Source organism: Drosophila hydei, unplaced genomic scaffold (genome assembly GCF_003285905.1).
Source record: "Drosophila hydei strain 15085-1641.00,03,60 unplaced genomic scaffold, DhydRS2 tig00000296-arrow-arrow-pilon, whole genome shotgun sequence".
Lineage (NCBI taxonomy): Eukaryota > Metazoa > Arthropoda > Insecta > Diptera > Drosophilidae > Drosophila > Drosophila hydei.
This window is the reverse complement of record NW_022045705.1, coordinates 1,184,836-1,212,704: the sequence shown is the minus strand read 5'-3', so window position 1 is coordinate 1,212,704 and position 27,869 is coordinate 1,184,836. Positions and strand designations below refer to the sequence as shown.

General features: G+C 39.1%; 2 protein-coding genes and 1 long non-coding RNA gene across 4 annotated transcripts in view; 2 read left to right on the top strand and 1 right to left on the bottom strand.

Annotated features, from left to right (window-relative positions):
• Positions 1–745: 745 nt before the first annotated feature.
• On the bottom strand, positions 746–2,822 carry LOC111596896 (solute carrier family 25 member 46). Of its 2 annotated transcripts, none has more exons than XM_023311382.2 (5): positions 2,485–2,822; positions 2,301–2,420; positions 2,080–2,246; positions 1,682–2,021; positions 746–1,612 (listed from the first exon to the last, which is right to left on the bottom strand). In XM_023311382.2, exons 1-5 carry the CDS (start codon positions 2,517–2,519, stop codon positions 820–822), a joined length of 1,455 nt encoding a protein of 484 aa, XP_023167150.1. In that variant the 5' UTR covers positions 2,520–2,822; the 3' UTR covers positions 746–819. The 2 variants fall into 2 exon arrangements, with proteins under 2 accessions (XP_023167150.1, XP_023167234.1); XM_023311466.2 differs by having other exon boundaries at positions 747–1,612; positions 2,080–2,234.
• Positions 2,823–3,125: 303 nt separating this feature from the next.
• LOC111597116 (N-glycosylase/DNA lyase) lies at positions 3,126–4,804 on the top strand. The gene is made up of 4 exons (XM_023311741.2): positions 3,126–3,268; positions 3,322–3,639; positions 3,787–4,276; positions 4,608–4,804. The coding sequence occupies exons 1-4, from the start codon at positions 3,177–3,179 to the stop codon at positions 4,680–4,682; spliced, it is 975 nt and encodes a 324-aa protein (XP_023167509.2). The 5' UTR covers positions 3,126–3,176; the 3' UTR covers positions 4,683–4,804.
• A 76-nt stretch (positions 4,805–4,880) lies between these two features.
• Positions 4,881–27,869, top strand: part of LOC115483036 — a 77,867-nt gene continuing 54,878 nt past the window's right edge. Inside the window, exon 1 of the long non-coding RNA XR_003944213.1 lies at positions 4,881–4,916. This is a non-coding gene — a long non-coding RNA (uncharacterized LOC115483036). The remainder of the gene's footprint in view (positions 4,917–27,869) is intronic.

The window sequence follows — 27,869 nt, the reverse complement described above, 5'->3', positions numbered from 1 at the left end:
AATGGATCAAAATCGCTATATATACATCAATATATATATATATATTTTTTTTTTCAGCTGTTTTACAACTACCATTTTTATTTTTCATTTAACATTTGATCTAATTTAATTTTATTTTACTAATTTATAAATTAAATTTTTTATTTTAATATATAATAGTTTTAGAGCATTTTTCATATCATATTTATTTTTATATGATTTGTTCTTTATTTCTTTTACATTTTTTTATATTAATATATTTCTAAATTTGTTTCATACAAACAAATTTTTTGTTTACCTTTTCAGCTTTTTTAGTAAATTAAACATTTTTAATTTTGTTTTTTATTGTGTGTCAACACTCTTAAAAGATTTGTTAAATTTATTTATAAATTTTAATTTTTGTTTTAATTTTTTTGTTTTTTAACTTTTTTTTAAAGATCTAATTACATAATTCCAGACTAGCTTAGGTTAAACAATCGCTGATCAGTTCTCAATAAATAACATGCTTGGCTAAATCTTTAAGCTGTTCGATCGAAACATGAAAAAAAAAAAATCAAATATATATATAGATTTCCTAATATAATTGTTTCATTTACAAATATATATATATATATGATGTAATCTATACATATATATAACGGAAACTAGACTCGTGGAAGTTATCACAGCTAAATGAAATATAATTAAAAAGAAAATAAAATGAATATATATCTAACTCTCTTATGGAAAACACCTTACAGACATAGATATAGATATAAAGAGAGCCGAGAAAGCTTCCACATGAAATTTTGAATATATATATATGCGTGTATGGAACACGAAATCGAAAGCTAAAGCTAATCAATCGAGTGAGTTCTGTCCAACGCTATGTACATCCAGTTCGGTGCTTGAGATACTTGGCGATATGGTAGTAGAATTATTTGAATTATTTCCGCCGCCCAGAGCAGCAGTTGCCCGATCCAAGTTATAATATTGTACAATGCGTGCGGGCGGACGACTCGATATGCATTCCGTGATCTTGCCCACGATCCACTTGGTCAGCTTAATTACGGCCACATGAGCAGCGAATTGGAGAATGACAGCACCGAAGCCCTTATAGAGGCCAGCCACACCTTCGGTTAGAATCGTGGTGCGATAGCAATCGATGGCACCTTGGTAATTGGTTAGAATCGGCACCACGGCATAGCCATTATCCAGATTATCGATGATGGTGCGTGTGCCCTGCAGCTGTAATCGGTGCAGGATCGTTTCGAATGGAAAGAACAGCATCTCGGTGGTTAGCATCGAAATCAAGTTGGCATAGATTTCGGCATTTTGATGCTCCAGCGTATCATCGCGATATTTGGCACCGCGTTGCTCCTGCTTCAGGGTTAGGCGCCGTCGCATAATACGCGACGAGACGCCGCGTATCACTAAGCTAAATAGATATTTGGTAATGCCCATTGTAACGCTAGGTCCAATCAGTGCCCAGGCAGGCAACATGCGTCCCTTTTGCGGCGAGCTCCAATAGAAGAGACGCAAACTACCCTCGCGAAAGACATCGAGCAGGCCAGGCTTTTCGCTAGCTATATCACTTTGCACAGTCTCTACCAGAGAGGCGGCATAGAAGGGCACAACTAAGCCAATGCTAATGCTGCAGATAGAAACAGATATATTTAATATAATTAATTAAAACACGTTCAGTCCATGCAGCAACACTTGCCTCTTCAGCAGTATGTGCTGTCCGAACCGTTTGAGTGTCGTCCGACTATCCACATCCTTTGGCCAGCTCGTAAACTTGCTAATTACATCATCTATGGCCAGAGTCATGCCACGGACAAGTAAACAACTGCCCAGGCCTTTCCATAGGGTGGTGACACCTTGTCGTCGATGCAAATGCACAATGCTGGGCATCAGTTGAAATGGATGCAAATGATAGCACTGTGATGCATTATAGACCTGACACTGACGACGCAGAACAATGAACGGATGACTCAATAGATTCTCAGTGACGAGTGAAACCCATTGGACGCCAAAGACCAAATATTTGCGCAGCGACGCTTCTAAGGGAAGAGATTATATTGATTTAGTATATATATGTAGACAAGTTTTATAGCTCACCATCGTCCTGGCTATCCAAGTATTTGTCCAGCGCCTTGGATTGTTTATCCAAAGGCAGTGAAAGATCTCGATCAGAATTCACGTACTTTAGATGTGCTACAGCATGCTGATCTGCATTTATGTTGTCCACAATGGCCTTGTCGCGATCGTCCACGCTGAAATTATAACTATTGTTGTTTTTTTAATGAAGCTTTTAAGCCCTAGATGTGTCTACGGATTACCTGTTAATTAGCTGGATACCGGGATCGCCTATGCTTTGAGGCATTATGTCCATCATCTGCTGGTACGACTCTGATTGTGGATGCATCTGGTCGCCGTAAGCACGATTTGCTGTTGCATGCCTGTTTCTCAATTATATTACAATTTTAGTTTTTCAAGATTTCTATTTGCGAAATTCCTACTCACACTTGGTTAGTATAATTGTTGATACTGCCTGACATAATATGTATGTATGTTTGTATGTGTGTGTGTGTTTTCCGTTTAGTGAATGTTTAATGTCTCGCCAATTTCCCTGGTATCACTGCCGCTGCTTCTGCTGATGTTGTCGCTTTACTTACTATGCTTCTTTTTATTTTTAAATACTAAATAACTTTGATTTCCATATAGTGTGTGTAAGCATTGAAACTAGAGATGGACGCATGAACCCAACACCCAACGGGTAACACGCTAGCACGCAGCAGACAATCCGTGATAACAAAAATTATACTATTTAAACTATTTAAAAATAATATATTTGTATATATAATATGTTTGTTATGTTTGCTACAACTGAAATATGTTTGACAGATAATGAGCTGGGAATGCTATCGTTTATATATGATTTAAAGTTATTGTTATATATCAAATCAAGGTATCGATATATGCACACGCACCCATCCCTCTTCGTTTTCGCATTCCAATATCCTATTAGCTATCATTATGCGATAGTATGCGGTAACAGCTGTTCACTTCTTTTTCAAATCAAGCATCGATATATGCTTTCCCGCTAACCACAAAGGCGCTGCATTATCGATAGCATACCTGCTTCGATAATTACCGGCATCTATAACAGCTGTTCGCGCATTTCTTTCATTTCAATCTACAATTTAAATGCTAAAATGGCAAAAGTCGTAAAAAACAGTGGCACAATATGCCTAAGAGCTGAAGTATGTGATCTGGAGCGTACTCTACTAGGCGGCCAAAGCTTTCGGTGCGTACAAAAGCCACTTAAATATAAAAATATTTACATTAATTACGTTTTAGATGGCGCAAATTATGTTCCGAGCCGAAAGTAAAATATTGCGGCGTTGCTTTAAATACTTATTGGGAGCTAACACCTGAAGCGGAGCATATTGCCTATGAAGCTCACGTTGCAACCAACAATCCGACAAATACCAACTTCACTTCCTTGCTAAGCGATTATTTGCGCGCTGATTTTGATTTGGAGAAGCAACAAAAAAATTGGATGCTTGCAGATGAGAAATTTAAGAAATTTGTTGGCCAGCCAGTGCGAATGTTGTCCCAAGAGCCGCTGGAGAACATAATCTGCTTTATGTGTAGTCAAAATAACAATATAAAGCGGTAAGCCTCATATTCAGCTAAACTTTTAGCTGTGAGTATTTTTTATACCCTGTAGGCCCATGGAAAATCATCGTTGAGGCGCATTTTCTAGTCAGTCCCTCTCAACTAGGGCATTCTCAAATGTTTGTAATGTCGCTTTTCTTTTAGTATTTCATCGATGATTCAGTGGCTGTGCTCCGCTTATGGCAATAAAATTGGACTCTTTAACGGCCAGGAAGAGTTCACCTTTCCCACGCTCAAGGAACTGCAAGGCGAGCGCAGCTGCAGCCAGCTCGACGCTGAGTTGCGCGCAGCCAAATTTGGCTATCGAGCTAAGTTTATAGCGCGGTCGCTGACGGAGATTGAAAAGTTAGGCGGATTGGATTGGTTTGAGCAATTGCGTCGTTTGCCCTATATGGAGGCACGTGAGGCCTTGGTACAACTGCCGGGCATTGGCTACAAAGTAGCTGACTGCATATGCCTTATGTCGCTGAATCATCTGCAAGCGGTACCCATTGATACACACATCTTTAAGCTGGCCCAACGGCATTATTTGCCACACTTGGCCAGCCAGAAGACCGTCACAAGCAAGATCTATGACGAGATTTCACAACACTTTCAGCAGCTTCATGGACAATACGCGGGCTGGGCGCAAGCGGTAGGTTTGCGGCATACGTAACAACGTTGCAGTCGGGCAGAACCGACTAGCCATATGCTCGTTCAAAGTCCCAGAATAGCTAAGTTTTAGACGATAGCATATTTTCCTGTTTCCCTCGCCCTTATACAACGTCTATTTCTATATATTTTCCGATTGCCCATGCTTATAGTTTTCGTATTATAGAACTAGGTATTACGGAGGCGTACATATTTAAAATTTCAACTGTATTACAGACAGACGACTATATAAAGCAAATCTACTTGAGTTTTCACATCATGAACGAGCATAACAAGCTATATAAATATAATGATCGTAAATCTCTTCTCTTTAGGTTCTCTTCTGTGCGGATCTGCCACAATTTCAGCCTAAACTGGAATCTAATGCAGCTAAAAAGCGCAAAAAGTGACCTGAATCTGTTTTCTAATATATGTATGTATATGAACATATATGTTATATATAGAAACGTGTTTGTCCATTAGATATAAGTTATTTTAAGCCCGAAATCTTCCTGTATAGAACATAACTTTCTTAGCCTCTAAATCTCCAATTACACATATTCTTGTATCAAACTATTAATATGGAAAATATTCTTAGATATGGATCTGTGGAGCAGAGCTACACTCAATGCTGAACGAAGCTTGTAAGTGAAATATTATCTCTTTGTATATTAACATATATGTATGTATAAGGATTAAAGATTAAAGATTAAGCATATACAATAAATTAGATAACATTGAAACTTTTGCATATCTGAAAAGAGCTGAAGTTACTGCTAGAGAGACATTTGCGTATCTTCCCTTGAAAGATCGGCTAGCACAGTAAACAGTTATAGAGTAGTATTAAAACTAGATAGCGAAGACAGTTAGCTGCGAAGATGGTAATGAATTTTCTTACCCATTACATTCATGTCTCCTTTAAATATTCGGCTTTTCGTAACTGAAACAGTAAATTGAGGTAAAATAAAACCAACAAATTTTAACGTCATCCAACAGAAACAAGCCTCGAGAAAGCCCGGCAAAAATGTAGCCACTTTTTTAACGCCCACTCACCTGGTTGAGGTGTGCACGGAGACCGCGCACTCACAGCCACTGGCATGCGAGCAACTAAAAACCCCAAACAAGCCTGCGAAAGTATTTTGCTAACACTTCGCGAGAGATTAAAAGCAATTTACTTATAAATTTTGCACAACAATTTTATGCTTAACCAAAAAAAGGAAGAAGGGAACAAAGGAAAATGAAAGATAAAGCCTTGGCATGCCGTAGTTTGAATACCCTAGACAGATAGACATATCAAACAAGGATGACTGTCCTGATCGGGTCTTCCCGACTGGTTGATACCTTAAGCTAAGCTGCTGCATACACCTTGTTCGTGTCGCTTCTGAGGCGAGGCGAGGTGAGAGACCTAAAAACTATTTGTATCGATAATTATCGATTTTATAGAAGTGGAAGAGTGAGCAATGAACTGAATTGAACAATGAACGCTGCCAGTCTGTAAATTCTTCTACTCTTATACTCTTACAATCTTATACTACTAAAGTCTTATACTTTTAAAGTGTTATGCTCTGAAAGTCTTATACTTTGCTGCGCTTTTACACTTAGTTTCATATACTCTTATACTTATACTCTCATACTGTTGTGCTCTTATACTTATTTAGCAGACTGTGATACATGAAGGCGTAATTTGATCCTGAACAAGAATTATGTTGTCATCCATGCCTTCTTCTACCTGTAAAGCCCATCTGGAAGGGCTTGGAATACCCTAGGCAAAGGTATTTAGACCGACAGACAAATGCAAGCCGTAAATAATGGTCTAAACCAACTACGATGAGGGATGAGCGCGTGCTTTGTGTATCGTGAAAAGGCTACAACTAGAGATGGGCATGACTACAGGAGGAATGCTGTATCGGAAAAAAGTAGACCTCTCACACTTTTTCGATCACTGACTAAGCCTCTTTACAGAAAGATCTCTTAGATCGTATATCGATATAATCATAGCTTATATCTTGGACGAGTATAGCGTGCAGTTGGTTACACCCGACTGCTTCATTCGAACTGGTTTTTTGTTTGGTTTTTTTGAGCACTTCACGCAAGCATCTCTAATGCAGCGTTGGTGGTTCGTGGCGTAGTGCTGCTCTCTTTAGATGGGTGGGCGAAAATCCGCTTGGTGTCAGCTATAATTTAATTTAGACAACAGACAACCGCAGCCCACCAGACTCACACACAGGCATACACACGCACACAGACAGCAGGACACCTACAGGTAACTGGACTTGGGCGTTGTTGAATGGACGTCATAGTTACGAACGACTTTTCATAACCTAAATTATTTATTAGACAGTTTAATTTTCAATTCACAAAAAACAGCAGAGCAAATCCGAAAAGTGGATGTGTATGTATGTGTGGGTGGGTGTTGTGTGAGTATCTATTAAATAGAATAGCAAAGTAGTTGATGTTTACTGTTGTGTTCATGTTTACTTGTAATTACTGCGAAGTAACTGGGCTTCGGTTGTTTAAATACTTCAGTAATTCTAAGTTAATGCTTGATTGATTGTGAGTGGGAGAGCAGCAAACTGACTGATTGACGCACACGTATATTGCTAGCGTGATTGACGGCTTAATTGGTTGCCTAGCTAATTGATTGGCTCGCTAGTTATTCTTTAATTGACGGCTTAATTGACTAGCTGATTGATTGATTGATACGACTCGCTGCCTTATGAATAGTTAACTGAATAGTTAGTCATTGACTGACTTACTTATTTCCTGACTAAATCTTTGATTGACTGACTGACTGACTGACTTACTGATTGGCTGACGGCCTTCATTGCTGATTAATAAAATGATTGACTTATGATGGATATACGATTGATAGCGTGTTAGCTAGTTGCAGGCCAACTGATGGATTGACTGACTCTGATTGAACGTCGATCTAACATCTGATTGACTGTAAATTATTGACCTGCATTGCCGTTGTGTACATGGGCTTATGAGCAGCCTGTTAGCTGTGTTGAGCTCTCGCTTGGTTGGGGAAATTGAATTTATAATCTCTTTTGGGCTAAGATTTATACCAGCTGTGTTGAACAAAAGGCTTAGATACCCTTTAAAAATGAAGCAGCTGAGGAGTTGAACCCCACTGAACTCTGGCATGAACCCTGGCATTGCCCAAGTGACCGGGTTGTAAACTTTTTCGACAGCCACGCAAATAATGGGCATAACAGAACTAAAGCACAGGCGGCAGGCAGGCAGGCCGGTGGAGATGGAGTTCCGGCCAAGAAGGTGTTGCAAGTTAAACATAAATTACTGCGTCGCATGCAACGAGCTTTTGAGGCTGCTCAGCATTAACCGCATAAAGCGCCAAAAGTTTTGCGTTCGCGAATCTGCGAATGGGAAATGTTCAAAAGATGCGAAGCTGTAAGAGGTGAAAGGAATGAGGGGGCAAAAAGCAGAAGGTTGAATGAGGAAGGATAGGAAACGGCAGAATGTTATGAGATGAAACAGGATGTATGTTCGTTAAAAGTAAGAGATATTATTTAAAAGATGAGAGCTAAGAGATAAGAGGTAAGAGGTAAGAGGTAAGAGGTAAGAGGTACGAGGTAAGAGGTAAGAGATAAGAGGTAAGAGATAGGAGATAGGAGATAGGAGATAGGAGATAGGAGATAGGAGATAGGAGATAGGAGATAGGAGATAGGAGATAGGAGATAGGAGATAGGAGATAGGAGATAGGAGATAGGAGATGGGAGATAGGAGATAGGAGATAGGAGATAGGAGATAGGAGATAGGAGAAAAAGGTAGGAGGAACGTGGGGGTTAGGATTCAGAAAGTTGTGTATGTGAGAGGGGAGCAAAGGGAGTCAGCAGAAGACAGTTGCAGATAGACAGAAGGAAGCAAGGAAGGGAATAGCTAGTAGGAGGCAGTGTAGGACAGAGGGAAGATAGCAGTCAGAGGTATGCAGGTGGCTGACGCAGAGACAGGAGTCAATGTTGTGGCAGCGAGTTTGCCCTGGTTCAAAAAGTTGCAAGTTTGCATAACCAAAAATTGTTGTTAAGTTGCCAAAAAGTTGCCGCCGAGACAAAAAAGCAAAAAAAAGAAAAGAAGAAGCAAAGTTGCCGCAAGAGCTGTAAAGTGTTGGGTTTATTAAATGGCCAAAGCCAGAGCCAGAGCCAGAGCCAGAGCCAGAGCCAAAGGGCGTTGTGGCGCCCATAGCAGGTGAAAAATGAAAATGAGCTTCATCCAGCCGCATTAAATCCAGCACTAAGAAAGAATGAAAAAAAGGTATGCCAATTAATAGGAGCTGTCCAATAGAAGTGCCAATTAAATGCGAAACGAATGCTTTGCCCACAGATCGTTGACAAGCGATTGGCAAGTTGGGGAAAGGGCAATGAAGATATAGATGAAGATTATGATACAGTTGCTGGTGTACGAGGAACGTTTATGAACTTCCTTCTTCATCTCTCATCTTAAGATTCTAGTCTAGTTAGCTGGGGCACTTAAGAAGGGAAAAAAATAAATGCGAGCAAAGCTATTCCCTTTACTCATGTATTCAGTTTTATCTAGCCATATTATCTGAGCCTGGTCAGCCTCCATACAGAATATCTACTAGTCCAAGAGTATTGTTACATTAATAGTTAGCTTACAGGGTATCTACTGGCTCTTCATTCGCAGATGAAGCTGTGTTTATATCTGTGAAGTATATAGATAGCGTATGGAAAGTCATTATAACTCATATTTGACATCTGAACTGTCTGTAGGGTATCTCTTGGCTCATAACTTGAGCAGCATGTATGCTTGAACATTTAGACACTCGCATAGGGTATCTCCTAGCGCATAACAGGCAATCATAGCTGCATTTTTATTACTATATCTAAATGCTTAATTAACACAACGCAAATCCACAATAATCGAAATTGTTCACCTGAGCTATTTACAGGGTATCTGCTAGTCCATAATTTGTCACTAGTTCAGCTCTTTAGCCATCGCTCAAGGCTTGACAAGGCGGAATAGAGCCCTTTAATTCACTGCAACTCACATCTGACATATTTACAGCCTACAGGGTGTCTGCCAGTCGCTCATATACCGCTAATTCAATCATATCTGCGCTTTGCTCTCATTCTGTGCGCTTTTGTATTCGTTTTAATTGAATTGGTGCGTTTTTTATTTGCAATCGCCTTGGTTTCCGCACAAGTCCCACAGCCTACTCTGGAGCCCAGGCACCTCCCTTTTCCAATACCCCAAGCCCTGTCTCTCTCGCTATCTCTCTTGCTGTCTCTCTCTGCTGTTCAATCAGCAACTGCTGCTGCTGGTGCTGCTGCTCCAATTGAGGACATGCTGACTTATTAACCACTAATGCTTATAATTGGTGGCCCATCGAGGCGGATGAGAAGCTCAGGCAAAAAAGATGGGCCGGGGGTGGGACACAGAGGATCTGTGCGGGCTAGGCCCGGCACATGGCGCTTGGGGCTCGGCTGCGCCCCTTTTGTTGTCAGAACATATGTGAAGTGCAGAATTGCCTGCTGATTTAATTCAAATGCAATTTTGTAGCCAAGGAGACAATCTCCGCTTTGCTCCATTTAACCCAATTTCCGCCAAAGTACCAAGTCAATATTAACACACCCACACACTCACGCGCTCCCTTAAGCTGTGTGTGTATGTGAGAGTGTTGCGATAAAAGTGAGAAAAATGGAGACAAACTTCGCATTGCGGTGGATCGCGCTCAATTTGCTCTAAAAGTGGCTGCCAAAAGTGTGTGTGTGTGTGTGTGGATGTGTGCTGGTGTGTGTGCAATTCAGCTTGTGGTGGCATTTAATTTTATGCACATGCTGCCCGCCTTTTTCGTAATTTTCAATATTTCGCTCGATTGAGCTTCAACTTTTACCCACGAAAAACCCTCAAAATTCAAAGTGCTTCAAAGTGCTGCTGTACCACGTGTCGTATTCGCAATATATTTATATATTCATATACATATATACATACCAAGAGAAGTGTATATCTATACAGCTATAACCCGCTATTTCTAGTCAAAGATCGCAATTTCCTCCCCATTCGAAGGTACGAAAAAGAGAGTATATAAAGTTAAGTATATATACAATATTCGACTAGCAGAGTATAAGAAGGCAATAAGAAGTTTAACTGCGAGTATAAGATGGGTGAAAGTTGGATGGAAGAGTCTACGACAGTATAAAAATTGTTTATGAAGAGTAAAAGAAGAGTCTACGATACCACAAAAAATTATAAGAGTAGCTGGAGAGTATTTGAAGAGTATAAAAAGATTAGAAGAAAAGTGGCTGTAGAGTATAAGATGAGTAGAAGAAGAGTAGTTAGAGATCATAAGTAGAGTACTAGATGATTATAAGAATAGTATTAGCAGTATAAAAGTGAAATAAGAATTCTAGAAGAAACTAGAAGTCGAGTATAAGAAGAGTAAAAGAAGCCTATCAAAACAGTACAAAAAGAGCAGAAGGAGAGCTGAAGACTATGCGAATATGGTATAAAGAGTATAAGAAGAGTATTAAAGAGTATGAGAAGAGTATAAGAAGCGTATAAGAACAGTGTAAGTGGGTGACAAGAGGAGTATAAGAAGAGTATATGAAAGTCAGACGAAGACTACAAAAAAAAACTAGTAAAAGAATATAAGAAGAGTAATATATGTATAACAATAGTATAAGTAGAGGAAGAGTATAAGAGTATATGAAGAACAAGTTTATATATATACTATAATGTGAATATATGAAGGATATAGGATGAATTATAGATATATTCCAGTGTATAAGACGTGTATAATAGGAGTATAAGTAGAAGAAGAGTGTATAAGTAGTATATAGTGGTATATCAGAGTATAAGAAGAAGACCATGGGATGATTATAATAAATTATATTTAGGTACTTCTCACGGACTCTCGACTCAAGATTGTTGCGAGAATATAAGAGCCTCTAGTAAAACGTAAGACGTAAAACGTGTATGTGTAAAATAGTTCTCAAAAGTCTTATAAAGCAACTCTTGCTAGAAATCATGAAATAAAACAGTTTTTTAATCTCTTTATTTAGAGTTAATAATAGCAGCAGATAATGCGGCCACGTATGCTATAAAGAAACTTGTGTAAATTTGAAGTGCCGTGCTGGCGCATGAGCTAGCTAGGCGGAGAAAGCCTCCCTAGCTCCTTCGACCCCTCCCTCCTTGTACAGCTTTAGTTGGTTATAATTAAATGGATTAAGCGGGCGTCAGCGAGTAGCACTCTTTGATGCCAGCGGCCATTTGATGGCGGATGTACGCAAATGTGTGATGTGTATGAAGTGTGGGTGTGGGTGTGTGGGTGTGGGTGTGGGTCTGGATGTGTGTGTGCATGAAGATTTCTGCTTGAAAAATATATGCAAAAATTGTCTGAAGAGCCGCGTCAAGCTGTTAATTACATTAGAGCGCGCATACACAACAATGAGAGAGAGGGAGAGCGCGAGACAGAGAGAGAGGGCATGAGTGCGCAAAGGACCACATACATACATACACTCACATACACACAAACACACACCTACACAGTGTATCAAGTGGCGTCTAACAAGCGCCTTATGCCATAACATTAAAGTGCAAAAATGAAAGAAAAGCACAAAATATTAACTGACACGCGGCATCAATTTGTTGCCACCCTAAAGAGCCACCCTTAACGGCCAGGCACGCCCACACCAAACTGCATTCGCTTCCCTTTGCTTCGAAATGGCCTTTTCGGCCAACGCTTTGCATATTATTCTTTTTTTCTTCTTCCTCTCTTTTTTCTCTTTCTCTATTTGTTCCATATTTCCTATGCCTGTTGTTGTTGTTGTTGTTGTTGTTGTTGTTGCTGCTGTTGTCATTTCATGCGCTGGTGCCACTTAACGATCATAAATTGCTGGCATTTGAGATATGCGACAAGTGGCGAAACCGACAGGCAGGAGCAAACGGCGGCCCATGCGGCGTATGCGTAATATTTTTCCTTAAAAAATACATTTTTTGAAAAGTTTTTAAAAATGTATAAAAATGTAATAAAAAGAGAAGAAAGTGTTTTTATTTTTATATAATTAAGAGGCAGCAGCAAATGCTTGGCAAGATAAGTTCAACGTATATCCAGCTCTATTTCTATTCTGTAACGGGGTCTTCACATAATAAGAGACAAATCTTACTTTAATCAAACTAGAGCCAGCCAACTACGTCAAATTTCAATTCATTAATATCTGCTGAGTAATTTACATATATATTCATATATATTTGCTTTTCGAGTTCGCTTAGAAGAATCTGAACAATGCGGCGTATGCGTGATGTTTGCTTACAAAAATATGTTTCTCTTTGATTGATTGAGTATTTCACTTAACTAAAAGTTTTACAGTGAAATTATATACTAGCTATACTTAGTTTAAAGTCCCGAGTTCGAAGTTCGAAGTTCCAAGTTCGAGTTCCAATTACAGTTACAGTTACAGTTCTACTTCCAGCTCCAGTTTCAGGTTCAGTTCCAGTTCCAGTTCCAATTACTGTTCCAGTTCCAGTTTCAGTTCCAGTTAGACTTCCAGTTCCAGTTCCAGTTTCAGTATCAGTTTCAGTTCCAGTTAAGCTTCCAGTTCCAGTTAAACTTGCAGTTCCAGTTCCACTTCCAGTTCGAGTTCCAGTTCTAGTTCCAGTTCCAGTTCCAGTTCCAGCTAGAGTTCTAGTTCTAGTTCTAGTTCTAGTTCTAGTTCTAGTTCCAGTTCCAGTTCCAGTTCCAGTTCCAATTTTAGTTCCACTTCCAGTTCCAGTTCCAGTTCCAATTCTAGTTCCACTTCCAGTTCCAGTTCCAGTTCCAGTAGTAGCAATATTAGTACCAGTTCTTATATCACTCTCAACACAGACAGTAAAGTTAGTTACGAATTCTCAGATCTTCTTAGTTCCAGTTCAAGTTGAACGTTTTACTGAGCTCACATATATTTTTTGGATGATGGTCGGGCGATTGGACAGAGGCTGAAGCAGAGAGCTGACAGATTGCAGGACCACAAAACATGGCCAAAATCAGCCAGCAGCAACAAAAACAATGACAAAAAGCGTTTTACTCGAATTACAAATTTCGAATTAGGAATTAGAGACGAATTACGCTAGCCCACTCGCTCTCGCCCTCGCTCTTTTTCACTCTTTGGCTAGAGCAAATGTGATGATGATGAAGCTGAAGCCATTGGCGTGGCCAACAAATGGTTAACATGGCCAGCAGATGTTGCTAATTGGTTTTTAATTTAAGGCCTCGAGAGCAATAAACGTAGCTGGCTGCTGGCTGCTGGTTGCTTGCCTTTTGGATTTTTGTCCTTGTTTTGTCTCACGTTGCGTATACGCAATGTGGCCTACGCCAGGCCCAGCCTGAAAAGAACTCTAAAAGCAAATGCCAAAGAACTCGGTTTTTGTTTTTTTGCTCCCGCTTGACGGCTCGTTTGGTTAGCCCGCGTCTAGGACAGACTAGATGGACGGCGGCTGTGTGGGCATGGCAACTTGTCAACTTTTTGCGTCTATTGAATTTTCTTTTGAAACTTGAAATAATTTGTAAAGCATTTAACTAAAGCCTCGTGCCAATTGCCGATCGTGTACCAGAGGCTGCCACATCCAGACGTTAAGCCTCAGCTCAGCCCGGCACATCTAATTCCCTTAATTTAATCAAACTGTTTAAAGTTTATTCACAGCCTTTGCTGCCTTAACGAATGTAATTCTCTATATAATATCAATATTGTATATATATATTATAGAATTATCTGGGATTCCAGTTAAGTGTAAAAGCTCAAAGCTTTGAAGCTATATAAAATTCTAACTTTTCTTTGCGACTTTAAGCTGAAAGCTTAAAGGAAATCTATAGACAAGGAAGAGTTGTATAAAGAGTAAAGTTGTATTAAAATAAAATCTCTCATAAGCTAAAAATATGATTTAAAAAAGCTCACGACTGCTTCACTAATCTCCTGAAGACTTAAAATGAGCTGTTGACTAAAAGCTTAAGCAGCTGAAAGCTTAGTGCGATCTTCCTAGCCTTTTATGAACGGCTTCAAAAGCTTGTGAAAGTTACTTTTAAATATAATTGATAGTTTAAAGCTCTTTAAAAAGCTTCCAACAGCTCAGAGCTCTTTTGAGATCCCCGTAGTCCCAGCTCTAGCCACAATAGAGTCAGAGAACGCTCAGCGTTTGTCCGTTTACTGCTCAACGATTAATCCATTGATTAATTATCTTTTGTTTTTAAAGTCAATCTAATTGATGTGCCTCCATTTAGTGGGTTGGGAATTTCGTGTTTAGCGATTATATTCAATTGCAATCTCTTGTTTGGGGTTACGCGGCTCGAATGAAAGGCGCGATAAATCAAGAAGTCGACCAAAAAGAAGTCGCTATAAATCAGCGCTGATTTAAGAGCTGCAAACACAAACAATTCTTCGTTGTTGTAAAATTCATTTTGCACAGGCCACAAAGACAACTTAACTGTTATGCCAGCTGGAAAGCGGTGGTCGGTGAGGGGCGAGGGGGCCAGCGGGTCAATTAACTGTGATAAAGCCACAAAAGCAAGGCGCGAAAATAAAATATGAGACGGCAAAATATTCCAGACGCGCAACCCACCAAAGGAGGCACGAAAAAGGGGAGATAAAAAAAGGTGTTGTTCTCTAACATAATCAATTAATTTACCGAGCGCGTAAAATGTTGCGACGACTTTGTCCTCTACTTCATAAACTTTTGCCCACGCTCCGCCACGATAAAAGCAGCCCAAATAATTACTTAACGGGTTTTATGCTCGGCTCCGCATTATGTAAACAGTTAGCGCATCCTCCATCCTCCAGCTGGCCCGAAAACAAAAAAGCAAAACGGAAAGGCAGACCAAGAAAAATATTACGGATAGAGGCGATGGCAACGGCTGGCCTTCGTCTGCCTCTGCATCTGCTTCTATTTTTTCTTCTTTTGCTTTCTCTTATACTTCATCAACTTCGTCTTCTTCTTTTTCTTTACATGTACCAATCTCTTCTTAGGCTTCTTCTCATGCTCTCAAATTCTTTTTCTCCATCATTTTCTTCTCTTTTCTTTTATTGCTATTGTTCTTCTTCTACTTGAATTTCTACTTCTTTCTTCTTCAGTTTCTTTTACTAATTCTACTTTTTTATCTTCCGCTTCTATTGCTTCTTTCAAATCTTCACTTTCTTCTTTCTATGCTACTCCTTCTTCGGTCAATTCTTCTTCTTCTTCGGCTTCTTCACTTTCACTTTTTTTCTTCTACTTAACCTGTCTCTTAGCCCTGTTCTTCTGCTTTGCCCTTTATTTGATTTTTACTTCTGTTTCTGCTACTTCTATTTCTCTTTTTGCTCGTCTGCTGACCTTTTAGGCCACGTGCCACAAATCAGAACTGTGACCCGAAACCCAAAGTCGATGTCTGAATTCCAGAAACCCGAATCAACTCTTTATGACTTCTTCATTTCACAGCGTATTTGCGGCTAGGGCATGGTGACTACTGCAAGTATTTTGTGTTACTTTCAAAGTTTAAAGACTCGATTGAATTTAGTGTGAACTGGTTTCTCATACTAAGATCAAGTTCCAGTTGAACCAATTGACGCCTGACTTCAGATGGAAATTGCTTTTCAGTTAAGGCATAAATGTAGCAAAAGATAAGGTAGACATATAGTCAGCGTCTCTCCCGCTTAAGGAGTTAGAATCAGTAGATTAATTTAATTAAACTGGATTTCCAGGTGAAGTGGTTCAGAGTACCTATTCCTTTGAACCACTTCGCCTAGTTCATAAGTCAATTTACAAATTGAATTGGCATTTGCCGAACCAGTGCAAAGGAATAGCTAAGCTACCTATTCCCTTGTATCGTTTCATAATTGTCATTATTCAAACTGAATTGGAACTTGGCGAACCGGTTCAAAGGAATAGGTAGCTTAGCCGGTTCACAATTGTCAATATACAAATTGAATCGGAACTTTTGCTTTTTATGGGGAAAGGAACATCTGAGGTAGATTTCTAGGCGATTCGCTTCGAAAGGGTATTTCAGTTGCTGCAATACCTTGTGATTTTTCTCTCTTTTGCTGGCATTTTAATTTGTTTTACTTTCTTTGAGTGCTCCACATTTAATTTCTGTTCATAATTATGTGAAAGGGCCGATGTGTTGGATTTGTCTTTTTGCGGGCTTATTTAGCCAGCTTCTTTTTTTTCGCTTTGCCGCCTTCGTCTTGTCGGGTTGTTGTTGTATTAGGTTGTTAACTCGTATTATATGTTGTTGCTCTTCTAAATAAATTCACACATTTTAATGTTTGACCCAATTAACAATTTCCCCTGTTTGTCTTCTTTGCGCTTTTCCTCTCGTCTCTCGCCTCTCGCCTTTCGCCCTTCGTCCCTTTCTGCTTATTTTCGTTAATGTTGTTGTTTACGATCCAAAATATAGCTAAGTGTTGCGACGTAAGTAAGTGCTTAAGTAAGAGTGCTCCAGTCGGTAGTGCCCGACGTGCATACACTCTGGTCTAGTCTGCATTGCAGAAGCAAATGGGAAATGCTACTAAAAAGTGAAGAAAGAGAATTGATTACTTTTTCTTGTCTTTCAATCTGTCAGAATCTGTCAATCACTTTACTAATCAATCAAGTTTAACAGTCAACACTTCTTGACTAACTAACTTTAGTTGTTCAATCAATTAGTCCATCAAAGTGCAACCGTCAATCAAAGCTTCAATCTCTTTATCAGTCACTTAGTCTCCAAGTCTTGTATTAGCTTATCAATCAGTTAGCTCCACAGTTCGCTGTCGACCACTCGTCAATCACTTTGTCTTATTATTGTCTTTGATTCACTCGATCAATAATTAGTAAACATCATTTCCTTAATCAGAGCTTCAATCATTTAGTCACATTTATTGTCTGCAGCCAATCGCTCAGCTTCGTTAAAAATTCAATATTCAATTTTCATGCACTCCGCCAGTCAATCTATCAATCAATCAATCAACTTGTTGATTGATGTTTAATTGGAAACTTGCTAAGAATTGAAGAAAAACTGCTTTAAGCTCGCTTTGGCCATGAGCACAGAGAAATGCTTCTATGGCCAGGACAGCTTGGCCACACACACACACACACACATACACACGCACACTCAATTGCTATTTGGTGGCCCAGCCGGTCAGCCCTTTCATGTTTTTGTTGTTGTGCTTTTGGCCATGCTACGTGGTGCACTACTTGAACGTCGGACGTCGGACACACAAATTGTGGCATTGCCTTTTGTTTATGGTTCCACGTAGCCCCAAAGCGAGTGAATGCGAGTATGCGTGTGTGTGTGTGTGTGTGGCTTAATCTCGATACATTGAATTTCCATTATATTTTAATGGAAATCACGCATCTGTTTATGGCTCCATCTATGGCTGGAACGGCTGACACACATTTTTGTGACTGGCTGTCTGTGTGTCTGTGTGTGGGTGTGTCTGTGTCTGTGTGTGTATGATTATTACACAAAATTTCTGTTCGTAACCCAATCGCACACACACCGAGAGAGAGAGAGAGAGACTTTGTGTGTCCCTAATGTCCACACGTTTAGCTGTCCAGATATTTCAGTGGACTACTTATGCCCTGCTCAACTCCTACGCCTCCTCCTCATCCGCACTCTCCTCCCTCTTTCAGCGCCTCCTCGTTCCCATTTTTGCAAAATGACGCTATCAGCGCTGACTACGTGTATGTCCTGGGCCATGTCCTGGCCAACCAACCAGCCAGCCAGCCAGCCAGCCAGCCAGCTAGCCAGCCGACATTAATAGCTTTTGATCTCTAATGGATTTCGTGCTTTATTGTTGCGTATGCAGCATCAAAAAAGGAAAATTCCTCATCAACCGCTGCAATTGCCACTTGGAGGATTACCCTTTACACAAAGCACACATTTGCGGAGTATGAACGTGAGTTGTCCAGCACAAGTTCATTTGAATGGTTCACTGAAATGAACTATCGAAGTGATCTGTGATCTGTGACCTGTGATGATCTGCTCGTTTGCTCATTAACAATATATAAACATTAATATGAATTGTTCATTAATGACAAGAGGAGTTATCGATCATGATCTGCTGAACTAGGACTCCCAGCTTAAGTAGAAACTCTTTTTCTCTCTCAGAAAGGTTTTCATTCTCTTTCTCCCTTTCTCTCTTTCTCACTTTCTCTAAAACGTTTTCATTTTGTTGCCTCTGTGAAGCGATTCAAATATTTCTTAGCGTTTCATCTTACAAAATAAAATTGCCATCATCTTAGGCTACGTTAATAAAACAGCAGCGTCTTTCGAAGTTTTCAAGTATTTGGGCCAACACGTTTATCTTTACCCTTACCTTAGTCCCACCTAGAATATGGCCCCTCACTTGTCTGGTTGCTTATAGAAACGAGTCTCTAGACTGAGTTTTTGGCCTAGACAAAAAAACTTGTGTAATCGACTTTTGCGTCGACGTTTGCCGAAGAATAGAACAAATATGAAGGAAACCTGCAGCGGATTGGCAGCACCGAGAGCTCAGCTAAGGAATGTGCTTTTTTTTTTGCAACGACTAATAGATACCCTGTATACAGAATTAGGTTGCTTTAGGATATAGAACTTACCCTCTTTAAAAGCGAATATATTTTGTTTAAGGAGTTGGTTAGAAATCGATATTTATCGATGTGTTAATCGATTATGTTAATCAGTCAAGCCATTAGTATTAATAAATAAATTGTATATTGACAGGCATTTATTTGGGTAATTTACGATTTCTTAGCAGAGAATAATTTGCAAACATCGATATTTATCGATATTATAGATAATCGATGAACACGGTGTAAACAAATATTAATATTTTCTATATTTGCGCTGCTTTAAGGTATTTAGCTGATGAAATAGAAATAAGGACAATTATTTTAAATCGATAGTTATCGATAGTATGAAACTAAGATATATAATATATTTCAAAATTGAAAGTTTTTAGAATGTTAGCCCTATAGATGGCTCTTAATTGAAAATCTACGAGTGGGCAATGATACAGTCATCTAAGATCGATATTCGACTAATATCGATTGTAAGAACATATGTATAATACATGGGCTTAGGTAAATATATTTATAATATATATACTTATGTAGTTTTAAGCCTTTCATTAAAAGCAAAACATTTTCCTATAATCGATATATATCGATAATTTGTAACGCAAATGTAATTTTCTCTAGCTTTGCTCTCATTATATTCTATATGTGTCTCTATTTAAAGGTAAGGTCTCTCATAGCACTTGTGGCCTATCATAACACCAGGCCTATTTTACGTGTTATATAACAAGCTAATATACCCGCCATGTTTAGCTTTTTTGTAAAGGGTATAGGGTATAAAAAACAAAAGCCGCAGATCTGTGCGTTTTGTTGCGGTATTCAAATGAGTTTTTAAACATTTGAATTGCTTTTGACGCCTGATGTTGAATGCGAAATTATTTCTAGTGATTTGTAGGCGCGGTTACGCCCAACTTTTTGGTAGACCCCATCACTACCCCCGCCTGCCACCCCTGCCAACCCTAACCCTGTTAGGCTAACGCATTTCATTTACTTGCGGCTCGAATGCTGATTTTTGTTGCTGATTCAATTTCAATTGTTGAGCTTCGTTTTTAGATGCCTTCGAATGCGGAGTTACGCCTTCAGAGTGTGTATACACTGCAAAAAAAGGGCAGAAGCATCTAGTTGAGTTTGAGTTGCAAATGCTCTTAAATATAATTTCGAAATTTGAAATTCTGTAAAAGCTCTGAATTAACTTTTGTTTTATATTTTGAAATAAACCAAAGTTTGGTACAGTTTTCTCTAAGTGTAAATTGGGCATTATCGCTTTGTTATAAACTATTCGATTTTCTACAATTTTTGTTATCTTTTTGTCTGTCTAGCTCTTCACAGTCTCAGCTTTAGCCACAGCTTCCCTAGCCCCCTATTTCTTGCAGTGCACTCTCAGCCCTTGGTGCTCGCTGATACTCGTTTTTGGCTGTGCACAAGTGAAGTTCGAAATGCAAATTATTTTTATGCAAATGCTGGCAAAAAGTATTTCAACTAACAGAGCAAAGCAGAGCAGAGCCCCAACCCAGCCCCCTAGTCGCCTACCCTTTATGCTAGCTCCCAACTCTGCTCAGGCCATACCCTTGTTAGCTCTTGCGAGATTCGAAGCTTGGTTTTTGGTTTCAGTTTCAGCTTCGGATTCATTTCAGCTTTTCGCACACCCATTGCTTGTTTTTCGGAGTGAATGACATTGCTCGCAGCCTGTCGCTTGTCAATCAACTGAAATGGAATGCCCCACTATGCCCCGTCTCGCTCGCTCTACCCCTTATCTCGGCTGTCGTCTGCCTGTCTGTCTGCACACAGAACCTTCCTGTTTCTGCTTTTCCCCTCGCCTCGTCTCAGCTGCTGGATAATCCTTTCGTTAAAATAGTTTTGGACAATTTTAGCTGAAATGCCTGCGCTTTGAACTTTCCCCCTTCCCTCACTCCCGCTCTCTCGGCTATTTTTGGGGTCATTGGGTTGACTGACTTAGGTCATGGTTGCGACTTTGGTTTTGTGCACGTAGAACTGTTGCGCTTTGCCGTGGCTACTCAGCCATTTGTCATTCGCACAATGGGCTATAAATTAACTGATATATCTAACAAATATATGTACATATATATAGATACAAGATATTGTGTGCCATAGTAAATATTTCAAATGAAACAAGAGGAAGCAACAACTAGTAAGGGAAGCTATAATTAAGCTAAAGTTTTCACAGTAAGAGTTCAGACTTCAACCTATACAGTATAGAAGAAGTTATATGGATGTAGTGTATGGAAGGCGAAGCTATATAAAGATACATATATTCTTTAACTAATATAGCAGTTATAGCGCATATCCGAAAGAGTTATATAGGATAGAAGTTATGCAGCTGTATGGCTGAAGAAGTCATGTAGTATATATAGATTGTATCGCAGAAGTTTTATAGTAGAGACAGAGCGATTTTGTATATATATAGTAAGAGCTGTGTATTAAGAAAAGTCCTATTCAAGCACATGGCAGATTATCACACATACTGCATATACCCGATAGGTGCTTCTTGTGCAGAGTATAAAAAAAAATTGAATTGATTTCTCTTCTCGCTGGGCGTAAAATTAAAAATGTATTACAAAAAGCTGCAATATAAATCGTCTAGCTGAAAGCGGGGTCAGGTAATGTGGATAGGGTGGTGTGGAGGTGGCTACCCTCATTTTTATTTTGCTACAGAGGGTAGCAACAGTAGGCGTGGCAGGGGCGTGGGAACGCTTTAAGGTAACAACTTTAAGCGCCATCAATCAAATGGCCAATGGTCAAATGGCTGAGTTATGGAAGCACAGCAATGGACGAAGGAAGCTAGCAACGAGATTTGAGAAGAGAAGGAGAGGTTACGAGAGAGGGCTAGTGAAGAAGAGAAGTTGGGGTCGGGTGAATAGGTGGTTCGCAAGAGGGGTAGATAGGCGACGAAGAAAAGGGTTGAGAGGGCGTGGAGTATGAAGTGGACATGGCATGGAATATGGTGTAATGAAGGGGTCGAGGCTCTCACTGAAAAGGGTGGCAGGCGAAGGTGGAAACGAATGCTAGAGAACGGATTGGTGTCCTCTCCAATTGCAGGGGTCGAGCGGGGCACCAGTTAAATCAATCAGCCCCTTGGCGCGGTTTATGTATCGCGCCATTAAATCAGAGCTTAAATATCAGTTTATTGCCGGTGATTTTTATACATGTATGTAAGCACATATATGTGTATACGAGCGCATGGGCGTGGCACCATTAAATCAAACACCCCACCCCCTAGTTGCATACAATATGTACAAACGAGTCGTTTCGAATGGCTCGTAAAAACTGTACCTGGAGCTGAAATGCAAACTGAAATTGAAACTGAAACACATATCTTCTCTGCTGGTAATTTTGTAAGCTATTATAGAACAGAAGAGATAGATAGAGAGAGACGGAGAAAGGGTGAGTGTGCAGAAGAGAGGGAGAGAAGAGCGAAGAGTAGCTTGTCGTATAAGAGTATAAGAGTATAAGAGTATAAGAGTATAAGAGTATAAGAGTAAAAGAGTAAAAGAGTATAAGAGTATAAGAGTATAAGAGTATAAGAGTATAAGAGTATAAGAGTATAAGAGTATAAGAGTATAAGAGTATAAGAGTATAAGAGTATAAGAGTATAAGAGTATAAGAGTATAAGAGTATAAGAGTATATGAGTATAAGAGTATAAGAGTATAAGAGTATAAGAGTATAAGAGTATAAGAGTCTAAGAGTCTAAGAGTCTAAGAGTATAAGAGTATAAGAGTATAAGAGTATAAGAGTATAAGAGTATAAGAGTATAAGAGTATAAGAGTATAAGAGTATAAGAGTATAGGAGTATAAGAGTATAAGACTATAAGACTATAAGAGGATGACAATAAAAGTATAGACAGATGTGAAGTTTGCTACATTTTTGCTCAGGGTATGGATGCAGTCGAGCACACCCACTGCACAATTTCACTTTCTACGGCTGTTATCAATTCGGTAAGCGTTTGAGGTGCCAAAAATGCAAGCAACAAATAGAAATATAAACATAAGGCAATTATAAATAGTTGACCTTTTGCAGGCCTGTTTTTTATTGGCGTGTTTACGGCTCATTTCTCAATGCGTGCCGCCTGCCACATGTCACATGCCACATGCCTCAAAATATAAAAGAAATAAATAAATAAAAGTCTGTAACAAAGTAAAAGTCAAATGAACTTCACAAATCGGTTAATAAAACAACGCACTTTATGCGAGAGGGCAATAGCTGCGATATGTGAAGGAACTTGCCAACTGCTAGAAGAGCAAGACGTGCATCTTGTGTGCGAGTTTAAATATATATCTATGTGTGTGTGGCACATTTGCTGCTTGGTTGCATTTTGTGTGCATGTTTCTCACTTCCGCGAAATGTTGCAACACTTCCTGCAATGCAATGCAGGAAAGTTTTTTAAGAGCCCAAGCCAGAGCCGAGCAGAGCTTTATGCCACATACCACATGCCACATGCCGCATGCCGCATGCCGCACACCGCTTGCCGCTCTATGCCCATCCCCAACTCAGTCACTTGGCCATGGGTGCGTATGCGCAATATTTTTGTTTGGCGCAGCGACGCAATTAAGCAAATTTGCTTCATTACAGGCGAAGCGCTGCCCGACGCGACGTCGCTGCCGTGCAACCTGTGTATATGTATGCGTGTGCGAGTTTGTGTGTATGACCCACTGTGTTTGTGTGTGCAGCCAGGAAGCATTCAGCAGGCGTCGCCGTTGCAACGGGTGAAAGTGCAAACTATGTTGCATTCTGCTACACAATAGCTCCATGTGTGTGTGTGTGTTGGTGTGTTGGTGTGTGCATGCTGGTGTGTGTGTGTGCTTTGGTCTCTGTTCGTGCAAAAGAAAAATGTTGTTTGCTTGCAATTATTTTGCACTGTTGCGTTGTTAAATTTTTCGTCATATTCATGTTGACAATCCAGTGAGGCGCTAGAGCTGAGCGCGTGACACGAAGAATCTAAAAAATATATTCAAGCAGTTAGCATTAACTTTTACTAGCCTTAAGTTTTTAATAAAATATATAAATAAATAAAATAAAATAAAAAAATTTAAAAAAGAAATTAAAAGGAAATAAAAACATATAAACAAATAAACTAAAAAAAAAATTAAGAAAGAAAAATAAAATCCTTATTAAAATAAATCGCATTTAAATAATAAATAAAATAAATAAATAAAATTAAATGAAAAAAAAAATAAAAAAAGAAATTAAAAAAAAAATAAAAACCTTACATAAATAAATCGCAATTAAATAATAAATAAAAATAAAATAAATTAAATCAAGTTTGCTAAGTAAAAAGAAGTACATTGGGCTATTTGGGGCTACATATATATAATACGTAGGTAGGTAGTAGATTATGGAGCCCAAGCAGATAACTTTAATATTTATTTAATCATTTTCGTGAGTCCCGTGAAACACGCGTCTCACGACTTGATTGTAACTCGCTACGTTTTGCTCTAATGCTTTTGCCCTCAGTTAATGTGCGCGTGTGTGTGTGTCTGGTATGCCTAAATGGCTGCATTTCCATGTCAAACACACACACGCACACACACACACACACGCACGCAGAGTTTATTGCATTCAACTAACTCATAATTCTCGTCAGTTGCTCGGCCAACTTTTGTCTCGAAACAAAACGCCAGAGCGTGTATGTAAGTGTGTGTGTGTTGGAGCGTGTGTGTGTGTGTGAGTGTGTCGCAGTTACTTCCTTTCAATTTCATGTTTTCAGAGTGCAAACAAAAGTCGAGAGCGCAATAACAAATTTTTCGCAGCTTGAGTGAAAGAAAAAAAATAACGCCACATTAATGCACAAAATACACACACACACTCGCAGGAATGTGTGTTTGATGGTGCTCGTATGCCTGATATATATATATATATAAACATACATATATATATTTTTATATATATCAGACATATGGCTGGACGTTTGCCTACAAGTAAGCAATCAGAAATCAGAAAGGTAGGAGCTGTTATACGACTAAGCATATACCCTCTATATAGTCAACTCAAACTAAACTCTAAAAAACTGTAAAGCGCTTTAAGATTGAATATATGTGTATAGAAATATATCTTTGTGCACTGAAGTCAGTCAGCAATTAAGTCAGAATTTGAATAAAATTCCTCAAAATTTGTATATTTTCATTGATAAGCCACAGAGAGCTTTAGTATGCCAAGTGGGTATATATAACTTCACTTCGAAAGCTAGAAGCTAAATAAAAGTTTTGCATAACTTACGAAATTAACTAATTAAAGAGTTTGCCAAAATAAAATTAAATCAAATCTCATCTAGCAAGAGCTTTACAAAAGCTCGCACAGCTTTTTGTAAGCCCATTAAAATACATTAAGTATTAAAGCATTTAAGCTGAGTATGGTAAAAAGAATAAGTGCAGATTTATGTTATGAACTTGAAGCTATTCATCCGATTAAAGCTTATTTTTATGAAGGTTTAGAGAAGCTCTCCAATTCTGTTAAACTAGTTAGTTGCTTAAGCTATGCAAAGCTTTTATTTAATTCGAAAAGCTTAATTGCAGAACGCTTGAACGAAATTGTCATTCAGACATTGAAATTGAAATTTGAAAGTGCGTTAAGCGTTTAATTAGTGCCAATCAATTCGTAGTTGAACTATTTGGTATTTACTCGAGTATTTGTCAAAGCCCCTGCAAATTCATTAAGTTGCTCGAAGCTTGCAGCGAAGCAGCTCCCGAGCTTCTCTTTGTCCCCTCGCCCTTGCCCTTTGTCTCGAAGTATCTTAAGTGCCGGCAGCAAAGAGTAAGAGTTACAGCTAAAAGTCTATTAAGGATATGTAAAGGTAGTTGAGTTAGGGCGTTCAATGGGGTATATGCCTTTAACGTCTCTAAAGGTATTTTGGTCATGGTATCTACTGAGATAGTGGAGAAAGAGACATGACTAGGTTTGCTTGGTTTACTTTAGAATATTACAGATTTAAGGAGTTTTATAGATCTTTAAAACAAGTGGTCTTAGGAGTCTCAGGGTCTTAGGATCTTAGGGGCAGCCGTATTTATGATTAAATTGTAATGAATCATATTGTCTTCGTGTAAGATCGTTGCTTAGGCTACACACTTTTAATAACCTTGAAAGTGCGTTTTCTTAGGGTCCTTGGAGCTGTAGCTCTCACCTTTCTGTTAGCGTTAGCTGGATAAAAAAGCGTTGCTTAAGGAAACTACTAGCACCCACACATAAAGTCATTCTGTTTAAGGATAAAGGGTATCTACGTGCTATAACTAAATTGCTAACAGCTGCTCAAATTGATGTCATCCTAAGTGCATTCCCCTTTAGCCAAAACAGACGACAGCACAGACGATGACGACGACGACGACGACCACGACGACGCCTCAACTGCCAAAAGCAGAGCTCAAGCACACTAAACCTCCGCATGACACACACACATACCCTCGGTCTCTGTTGTTGTTGTTTAAATGCGTATGCACTTCACCGGTAGCGGAAGGCATTCGTTTCTCTAAACAGCGTTTCGCATGCAGCGATATGAAGGAGTAGTAGACAAGCTGCCCTACTAAACCCCCTTGCTGTGCCTACTCTTAACCTAACCACGCTTACAAAACTGGTGCAGTCAAACAACAACAACAACAATGACGACGACGACAACAAGCAGAGCTACCCGCTAAAGTCTCTTCACAGGAAGCAACTGGCAGCCATCGTTGCAGTCGTTGTTTAAAATACGAAAGGGAGAGCGAGAGAGGGGGAGGGAGAAGGACAGAGACCTAGAGAGAGAGGGGGACGGAGAAATGCATTTAACATCCACACAGAATGCATTAGCTCTTGCCAAATTAAAGTTTCGCATACCCTGTAAATAGTAAAAATTCATTAAGAGTTTAGCAAAATGTGTTGAAAACTTTATATATATATATACATATATGTTAGTTATATTAACCAAGCAGAGAGTATTTCCATTTTGCCATGTAATATGTAACATAGACATCAAGTTTGAATACAAACATGAATTTTCTGCGAGATATTTGGCAGTCGGGCATTGCTTGTCTGCCTGCAATTTGAATGTGGTAATTAACTAATTTATTATTAAACTAATACCAATTACAAATTCATAATTTCCCCGACAACTCAACAATTTTCCAATTCACCAATTCAACAATTCACAAATTCACCATTTCAACAATTCAAAAGTTCACCAATTCAACAATCACTCGCTTATCATTTCCTACAATTTACACCAATTTACCACTTGCCCAGTCGCTACTACAGCAATTCAACAATTTTCCAACTACCTATTCACCAATTGTACAATTCATCAATTCAATAATTCATCAATAGGTAATATTCACTTATTCACCAATTCATTAATTCACCAGTCACAAATTCATTACTTCACCAATACCAATTTACCACATGTCTAATCGTCAATTCACCAATTTCCCATACCATACCACACCAGTCACCACTTCACCAATGCATAATTTCAACAATTCATCACTCAGTAATTCACAATTTCACCAACGCCAATTGCTTCCATCAATCATCAATTACCACTAATTGCATATATATGTAATGCTTATAGATTTATGTAATGCTTGTAGATATAGAAATAGTGTATTCTGCAGTCGAGTATAGCCGACTGCCAGCCTTTCTTATTATTATTTCTTTTTTGGCTTGGCATTTCGGTCATTTTGCTCTTAACTGGGTTAGCTATTATGTACCACTCTCTCTGTCTCCCTCTCGCTTTTTCACTCTACCCCCGCCAACTGCTTCACTCGTCTTCTGTGTGCGTTAAAGTTCTTGATGAAATCTGTGTGGAGTGGAGGAAAACTATTAAAGCGGATTAAGTTGCGTGTACGACCGTAATTTATAAACTGTACACGGCAACTTTTTCCACAAGCTCACGAAAAAAGATGCTGCATAATAATTGGCATTGTACTCCGTCTCTTTTTCTCTTTCTCGCTCTCTCTTTCTCTCTCGCACTTTCACTCGCTCGAGTCAAGTTGATGGCCTGTGTGTGAGCTGAATTTGGCGACCTTCTTGCGTGAAAGCTTTGCCCACACAACTTTGCCATTTATGAAGTCGAGATACATTTGTATCTTTTAGCTCGCA

Excerpts from the sequence above, each read along its gene's own strand:
- LOC111596896 (XM_023311382.2), bottom strand. The coding sequence starts at position 2,519 with ATGTCAGGCAGTATCAACAATTATACTAACCAAGT. Across the intron at positions 2,421-2,484 it reads AACAATTATACTAACCAAGT|GCATGCAACAGCAAATCGTG; the intron begins GTGAGTAGGAAT and ends ATTGAGAAACAG. Across the intron at positions 2,022-2,079 it reads CTTGGATAGCCAGGACGATG|AAGCGTCGCTGCGCAAATAT; the intron begins GTGAGCTATAAA and ends CTCTTCCCTTAG.
- LOC111597116 (XM_023311741.2), top strand. The coding sequence starts at position 3,177 with ATGGCAAAAGTCGTAAAAAACAGTGGCACAATATGCCTAAGAGCTGAA. Across the intron at positions 3,640-3,786 it reads CAAAATAACAATATAAAGCG|TATTTCATCGATGATTCAGT; the intron begins GTAAGCCTCATA and ends CTTTTCTTTTAG. Across the intron at positions 4,277-4,607 it reads ACGCGGGCTGGGCGCAAGCG|GTTCTCTTCTGTGCGGATCT; the intron begins GTAGGTTTGCGG and ends TCTTCTCTTTAG.